At 36.2% G+C, this 7,752-nt stretch overlaps 2 protein-coding genes across 3 annotated transcripts; both read right to left on the bottom strand.

The window, feature by feature from the left end:
* On the bottom strand, positions 1 to 736 carry LOC142529310 (uncharacterized). The gene is made up of 2 exons (XM_075634815.1): positions 487 to 736; positions 1 to 365 (listed from the first exon to the last, which is right to left on the bottom strand). Exons 1-2 carry the CDS (start codon positions 647 to 649, stop codon positions 151 to 153), a joined length of 378 nt encoding a protein of 125 aa, XP_075490930.1. The 5' UTR covers positions 650 to 736; the 3' UTR covers positions 1 to 150.
* A 2,081-nt stretch (positions 737 to 2,817) lies between these two features.
* LOC142528206 (phospholipase D alpha 1-like) lies at positions 2,818 to 7,175 on the bottom strand. 2 transcript variants are annotated; one of them, XM_075633230.1, is made up of 4 exons: positions 7,029 to 7,175; positions 6,764 to 6,866; positions 3,565 to 5,464; positions 2,818 to 3,480 (listed from the first exon to the last, which is right to left on the bottom strand). In XM_075633230.1, exons 2-4 carry the CDS (start codon positions 6,854 to 6,856, stop codon positions 3,047 to 3,049), a joined length of 2,427 nt encoding a protein of 808 aa, XP_075489345.1. In that variant the 5' UTR covers positions 6,857 to 6,866; positions 7,029 to 7,175; the 3' UTR covers positions 2,818 to 3,046. The 2 variants fall into 2 exon arrangements, with proteins under 2 accessions (XP_075489345.1, XP_075489346.1); XM_075633231.1 differs by having other exon boundaries at positions 6,994 to 7,130.
* Between the last annotated feature and the right edge of the window lie 577 nt (positions 7,176 to 7,752).

Here is a 7,752-nt window from a genome sequence, read left to right as displayed (position 1 = left end):
TGTTCAAAGATTTTGATTCATGTATTACACTAATTCTCGAATATGTATTTACAAAATGGTGGAGAAATTCCAAGAAACCAACATTTTTCTGCACAAAAGCTTGTCAAGAAAACATAAAAGGAAATATACATTACAGCCAATCAAAGTCAGTCAACACGAATATTCCATCCTCTGGAAACGATTCTTCAGAATCCCACTGTACAAAGCCACCCGATTAGGAGACATTCTCGTCTCTTTCCCGCAAGAACTGCTCTTAATTTCAGCCACTTTCTTGTCGAATTTATCACCTGAATCCCCTCTTGAATCCTTCACGTCATCTGCAAATCGAACCCTTTTTCTCCTGTCTCCACCCCTTCTCTTCCCACCTAGACATGCAAAATGTTGAATAAAAAACCATTTAACAAAGAAAAAAAAGGAATAAATACCGGGACTGAATCAGGAACAATGGATGGACAGAAACTAAAAGTGACTCGTTTCTGATTTTACCTGATGATAAACAAGATTTCAGAGCTTGTTTTCCATTTACATAGTGAGAATCTTGATTTCTGGGAATCACGGAGTATTTTTCCTGCAAACGATTGTAGATGATTATGGTTCCAGCGGAGGCAGCCATGGCTGTGGCCAGGACTAGAGCTTGAGAAGTCAACATTTTGGTGCAGAAGAAAACAGGTCCACAGAATCAAACAAGTCGCTGGAATTGTAATCCCAAAAGGCTATTATTTTTGTGTATGAAAATTTATTGGGGTTTCTTTAGAGTTGGTATGTGCATATGTCGACATATTTATTGTTTTATTTTCTCTTTTATAATGGAAACTCTTATCTTTTAAAAGTTTTCTTTTTCTTTTTCACCGAATCTTTTTTGGAATATTGAAAATGAACACTTCTCTTTTGCAAAAATTAAATAGGCATCATACACACAACTTATTATAAAGTTATACGAACACATCGTGCACCAGTTTGAAATATTTTAAGCTAAAGTATTTTGATAATATCTCATAATTCGGTTATCAAAATGATAAAATGGGTAAACAGTTAGAATGAAACTTAATTTGCTATAAGTCATATTTCACTCTGGTTAGATAAGCTCATATGTTATTTATGCTAACCGGACACTGCAATATCAAGCTAGATGATACGGATACAACAATTAACAGCATCCAATTAGCATAGATAACGGATAAACTAGTCTAGTTGGGGTGAAATATGAAATTTAGAAAATTGAGTTTTATTTCTAACAATTTTATCCGTTGAATCATTTTGATAACCGGTCTATGAGATATCAAAATACTCAATCTCGTCAGATTTCAAGCTGATGCAGGTGGAATTCATATAACTTATAAAAAAATTAAGATATATGATACCTATTTAATTTTCACCAAAGAGAAGTGTGCATTTTCAATATTTGAGTGCTTAATAAATTAACCTTCAATTTCAACATAGTGGGTTACAAATCAAGATAATATGATAAACCGCATTAGACAAATAAAATATGTATCATTTCATATGGTTTAGTGTTGGTCGGGTAAATCATATTTTTTTCTTCTATTTTTAGTATTTTTTTTATAAAATGTTTTATTTATTATATATTTACAAGAATATGATCATGTTCCCTTTAAAATCTGAATTCTCGTCTTCTATATGAGTATAGGTGAATTAAGAGTACATATTTTTGTTATTAATTTTTGGGAAAATTGAATGTTTTGTCTTCCATGTTTATTATTTTGAGATTTTGGTCTTCTATTTATCAAATTTCAGTCTCACTCATATATATTCTAGCAATTTTAGTCTTTCTTTCATTAGAATATTGATTTGAAATTATACACGCCAAAATCATATCGGCACCACGTCAAAAAAAATACTATTTAAAAAAAAAATAATCGATTAAGACTGAATTTAACACAATAGAAGGAAAAGTAGACAAAAAAAACAATTTTTTCTTATTTTTATATTAAAAAAATTGGCGAATTAAGAAACAGTCTGGAAAGAGACCACGCAGTCATGGTCTTCATGTGTTGTGATGCCGAAGGCTCTTTCCAGAGTTGCATGATATTATTACACATGGAATATGCGTCATCATAGCAGTGTGGATCATATTTCTTTGGTTCTTTCTAGTTCCCTCTCTAGTTTATGTGTGGTGTCCTTTCCCCCGAGTTTTAGATGTCTGTTACAGTTATTTCGATTTCGGTTATGCGAATCGAATGAGCTCAAATATGAGTAGGTCTTTTGTGAGATAGTCTCACGAATCTTCATCTGTGAGACAGGTTAACCCTACCGATATTCACAATAAAAAATAATACTCTTAGAATAAAAAGTAATTCTTTTTCATGGATGAACCAAATAAGAGATCCGTGAGACCGTCTCACACAAGTTTTTGCCCTCAAATATACTTGACCAACATAAAATGTTTCGATGTTTTATCATTTTCAAGTGATTAAGAGTTCGTTTAAACAAGATCTCGAGTTTGAGTTTTGCTAGTCGAAGGAAATATATCAAGAGAACTTGGTTATGATTTATCAAGGATCTCGGTTGCTCCATGCAAAGGACAGTTAGTCCAAGAATGATAAAAACCAAGCATCCAATGGTCCAAAATTCGCATTTCATGTAGGAAAAATAACTAGACGAAACTGGATTTCCTGTATCTAAGGGACAAGCGTAAGCAAATGAAAGTTGATACGCATAGATTTCGTTGCAATATTTCTACCATGTTTATCATATTAATGAGATTTCAATCTAAATGACACAAAATATAATTTAATCCATATTTAAAGCGTAACAAAAAACAAAATAAAATGCGCATAGTGTAAGATAAAAACTGGATGTTGCAAATGCTGGGAACTGGCTATTCAACACATCGGTTCATTCGCAAGCCTATAAAGATCAGACACAATTAAACAACTCCTGCTAAATCACCACAAAGTCCCTGCGGAATTAAAGCACGATATCCGCAAATTATGAAGGAAAAAAAGAACGCTAAATTATTCGCAATGATTAAAAAAAAGTTCCTCACTTGTTATGATAACAAAATATATGCATGGCATTGCACATCTTAGGTGGTAAGGATAGGTGGGAGGTAATCAGACTTTGTACCAAGGACGCGTGCTTTGGTATCAGGGAAGAATTCGGTTCCAGGAAGCTCTGTAATGTCTCCTTCACTGGTGATCCCGATGGGATAGCGGAGCAAGTGACCAGGAAGATCCTTTTCAAGCTCTTCACACGAGTAGAGACTCCAGTACCTGTCAGCTATCTCATTCACTTTCATAGCACATTCCTCGCTTCCTGGATGAAGAAACGTCTCGTCCAGCAATCCCAAATGCTCGTACCATAACGACATACGGAAACCATGGATTTGGCCTCTTGCCGGCTGCCTGTTAGCTAAATGATAGGGTTGGTAGGCTCCCATCGCTATCTCCGAATCCCTAGCACCGTCCATTGATCTTTGGTTGATGTTGGCTGATCCAATTATTATGTACTCGTCATCAACTGCAAGAGAAAAAAAGATTATCAAAAACCTTTAAGAATCAGTTTATGGAGAGATTCAAACGTCACATGGGAATTCATGCAAACCTATCATCATCTTGGCATGTACGTATATCATAAAACGGCGAGCTTCCTGCGCTTTGAGATAATTTGAATCAGCTTCCGGTTGTTCGGAAGGCTCATATTCGCCACTTTTCTTGACCTCTCTGTTACCAAGGCAGAAGAACGTTAGGTAATTTCGAGGGTCCTCCTCAATGCCTTTAGCTTGAAGGGCTTGAATGACGTCTTTATACATCATCTCCATTGTTCTCCTCTGCCAATCTAAGATAGCCTGAACAGATGCACTCTCTGGGATACCTTCAGGCCACATAGGGACGACAACGTATACAGCGAACCTTTCTCCAGCCTCAATCTTACTAACAATCTTCAAAGAAAGTTCCTTAGGAATGAGGTGCAGAGCTCCAATATCTTCGACCTTAATATCATGGGAATCCCAGCCAAAACAGCCTCCAAGAAAATACTGATTTTCGATGTAAATAAAATCTTTGGCCCGGCGTATGGAATGAATATATGCGTCTTGAATGCTCCTGTCAATTATATTATCTTTTCCACTAACGAGACCCGCTTTGGCCGCATCTTCTGGCGTTTCAGGGAATCCAAAGGCCGCCCCACCATCAATAGATCTGAACAATTGAACATTCCACGTCTCATGATCATCGGTGTATGTAGCTGGTGATGGAGGAATAATAACATCCTCCAGATCTCTCAAGTTGAGTAATATATCCTTCCCACCTTGCTTCTTCCATCTCTGTTCAAAATTAAAGAGAACATCCCATGCAATTGGCCCTTCCAACCGAGAATGAATATCATGCCAAGGCTCCCTTGGTCCACCTTTCGTGATTACAGCTCCAGTGAAATTAGGCTGATGAAAATCATCATGATGGGCGGTGTCCAGGGTCCTGAAAAGTGTGTGGAAGGGAGTGTCGTATCTTCCATCACAAAGATCAATACCCCCAACGAAACTCACAACTCTCCTCCTCTCCGAATCTCCATTAGGCAAACTACTATCCACCACAACAATCTTCTGATGATGAGTGAACATGGTAGAAATTTGCAAATCTTGAACAAAGCTTCCACCATCATCTGGATTACGAGGGCATAACACACAATGAACATCCGTCCCTTGGAAGTAATGTTCGGTTTCCTCATCATGAGTAGCCATCAACCCGTCCCTTTTCAGAAGACCGACAGAAGTTCTATCATCCCAGACAAGCATAATAACCTGCAGGCCTTCACTTGCTTTCCTCTTAAGCAGCTCACCCAGAGTCGTATCACCTCCTTCCTTCTGCCTCCTAGAGTCTCGTATCAATGATATTTCCGTGTAGACTGACCATCCAGTGATGTAAATCAAATGTTTTGCATTGGAAATCGCATCAAAAACATCTTCCCAGCATCTGTGGGGCTTGTAATACTTTCCCCCAGATAGAGGGATCTTTGGAATAAATTGGTCGGGCACATGAGCGTCCTGGTACAAAGAAACCCGACAACCTTTTCTCTGAGCGAAGAAAGTATAAGGAACCCCAGGATACTTGGAACTTTTAATTCCACGAGCCCAATTACGATCTCGAGTCACATCAAAATACTGCAACTTTACATGGAGCTTAGAACCTTCACTTATAGGATTCTTGTCATCGTCCAATATCTCACACCACCTATCCACTTCTTCTCCTTCCAAAAGCTCAGGAACAGGTACATAAGCTCTTCCAATTAAAGTGGCACCAATGGGATTGTCATCTTTGACAGTGAATATCACATTTGATGCCATATGTGCACAGTAAATATGAAAAGATTCGTACCACCTAGGGTTGCTAGGTTCGTGCTCAAGAATTCTCGTTCTCCCAACTCTAGCTTTTTCTAAATCAATAGTTGTATAAATTTTTTGAGTTCCTTTGCCAATACCAATTGTTTCTTCAAAGTTTTCCTTAAGCTGATAAAAATATTAACCAATGAGAAACATCAACATTCACAAATAATCAACACAACGATCTGTATGGTAAAAAGCAACTCAGGAAAAATATAATGAAAATATTAGTGTCTTCATTAAATTAGCAGTATAACTATTGCAACATCAGTCAGGCCCACAGCTGATATCATTCCCAATCGATTGTCAGATTAGGCAACAGTTCACTATTTGCTAATCACGAAATCCAGGCACTCAACTTATATTGATGACACATCCTTGTTCATAAGTACCAGTTGTGTTGCTGAGTCGAGAAAGACCATGTCCCAGTTTATTTCATAAAGAAATTAAGAAAGACAGAGTTTCAGTATGATAGAGATTCTAAGGGTCATTAAGAATTAACTACTCTACCCATTCTGTACAAAATAAATTCAGAAATTCAGGTGCTCCACTTGCAACAAGGAAGATGTATGTTCACTGCCCATAGCCATAAAGAGCATTGAGAAGGGGTGCACGCTCCTGCTAGGTGTGACAAAGTGATGACTTTATAATCTGCAAGCTCTATGAAGTCCTTGAACAATTGCAGTAAGAACAATAATTGCTATGGAAAGACTCGAAAAAAGACAAACAGCAGAACTTTCAATAATACAGTTCAAGGAATACTCTTAAGCGAATCTGACCAACAAAGTATTCGAGAAGATCAAACATAGATTGATCGGACAAGTTGAATTGAGCTAAAGCATCGTAATTACCTAGGACTTTCTAAACAGGATAGAGATGTGGAATTTCCACCAACGCGAATGCACATTCATTTTAGCTGATTGCATAATGAATAACTGTTTCAGCTAATGAAAAAGAGTAAACCGGTGAAAATGGTAGATCGTCATCTCTACCACAAGCATCGGGCGATAGATCGTCCGAAAAATTCAATTTTGCATCAACCATACAACCATACAGACCGATTAGAGACCATAGCAAGCTTTGGAGCGACGAGAGCTCAAGAACTTGACAGTTGTGACAGCTTGACCAATCATGGATATTGAGTTCAAGAAAAGTCAATAAAATTCAAACAGTAACCATACCACACCCAAGATGATCAAAATTTTATAGATCCTGAGTGCGTCAAATCAAACTAACAAATGCTTCCCAATATCCAATCTCCATCTCACGAATTCCACTAGCAAATGACATACAACTAAACATACATGAATCAAAAGTCAAATCTTTACAAGAACAGAGCCAACCCTCTTGAAAAAAATGTAAAAACAGTGAAATCCAACGAAACGGTCAAATATTTAAAACAAATGAAAAACGATGACTTTATACCTTGCTGAAAATATTACCACCCTTTCCACTTCCCAGACTATCCACTTCATAGATCGTAACATGGAGAGTCCCATGAAGTAATATCTGAGCCATTTTCTTTCACCTGAAACACAAAACAAAGCAAGAAGTCCCTCATCATTTTGCAAACTCCAAAAGCAAACCATAACATAGACAACCCGCAAAACCATTTCCTAGACTAAATCAAGAAAATTAGAACCTCCAAAAATTACCCTTTAAAAAAAAACTTTGCAGAGTGAGAAATTACTAGAAGGGTTTTGTCAGGTCAAGAAACGGAATGCGATCCAATTATTAGCTTGTGCAGACGTGAGAGCGTTGGACAGAACTCCGAAGAAAATGGTCTGTTTTATGCAGAGCAAGTATTATTATTATTATTATTACTTTGCGCCCCCGGATCTCTATGATATTTCCTGATTTGGTATGGTTTCCATTATGATCATTTTATTTTAATTTTATAATTAATTGCATTCACCGACTAGTTAAACTTATTATATTTCACAAAAAAAATCTCCTCAAATTACGTGACGAGTCAACTCTATTAGACTTGGATCAATTCATTAAAAACAATATTTTTATGTTCGAAATATCATATTTTTTGTATTAGTTATGTCATGACAAGATATTATGTAATATATTCTGATTTAAGTGAAAAATATTATTTTTTACGTCAAAGTTATTATTTTTCGCAGCATGTATAGATCGGATCAACTCATCTCAGATTTATAGATAAGTGAGACCGTTACACGAGAGACTTATTCATTTTATTTTATGAACTATGATAAATTATTTTGTAAACTTAAATGAATAATTTATATAATTAAAAGTTTTTAAACAAATCGATAAATTGTTATTACGTTAAAAGTTATATGTAGTTTTAGATTTTAATCATTACTGTTTATATTTTTTGAATATAAAATTTTAATCCATAATTTTAGTTGACAATCATCCCCACTTTAGAGTTTAGAGTCCCC

The sequence above is a fragment of the Primulina tabacum genome, chromosome 16 (assembly GCF_025594145.1).
Source record: "Primulina tabacum isolate GXHZ01 chromosome 16, ASM2559414v2, whole genome shotgun sequence".
In the NCBI taxonomy this organism is placed as follows: domain Eukaryota; kingdom Viridiplantae; phylum Streptophyta; class Magnoliopsida; order Lamiales; family Gesneriaceae; genus Primulina; species Primulina tabacum.
This window is presented reverse-complemented; position numbering and strand designations above follow the sequence as displayed.

Excerpts from the sequence above, each read along its gene's own strand:
- LOC142529310 (XM_075634815.1), bottom strand. The coding sequence starts at position 649 with ATGTTGACTTCTCAAGCTCTAGTCCTGGCCACAGCCATGGCTGCCTCC. Across the intron at positions 366-486 it reads GAAATCTTGTTTATCATCAG|GTGGGAAGAGAAGGGGTGGA; the intron begins GTAAAATCAGAA and ends TTGCATGTCTAG.
- LOC142528206 (XM_075633230.1), bottom strand. The coding sequence starts at position 6,856 with ATGGCTCAGATATTACTTCATGGGACTCTCCATGTTACGATCTATGAA. Across the intron at positions 5,465-6,763 it reads GTGGTAATATTTTCAGCAAG|CTTAAGGAAAACTTTGAAGA; the intron begins GTATAAAGTCAT and ends TATTTTTATCAG. Across the intron at positions 3,481-3,564 it reads ACATGCCAAGATGATGATAG|TTGATGACGAGTACATAATA; the intron begins GTTTGCATGAAT and ends TTTCTCTTGCAG.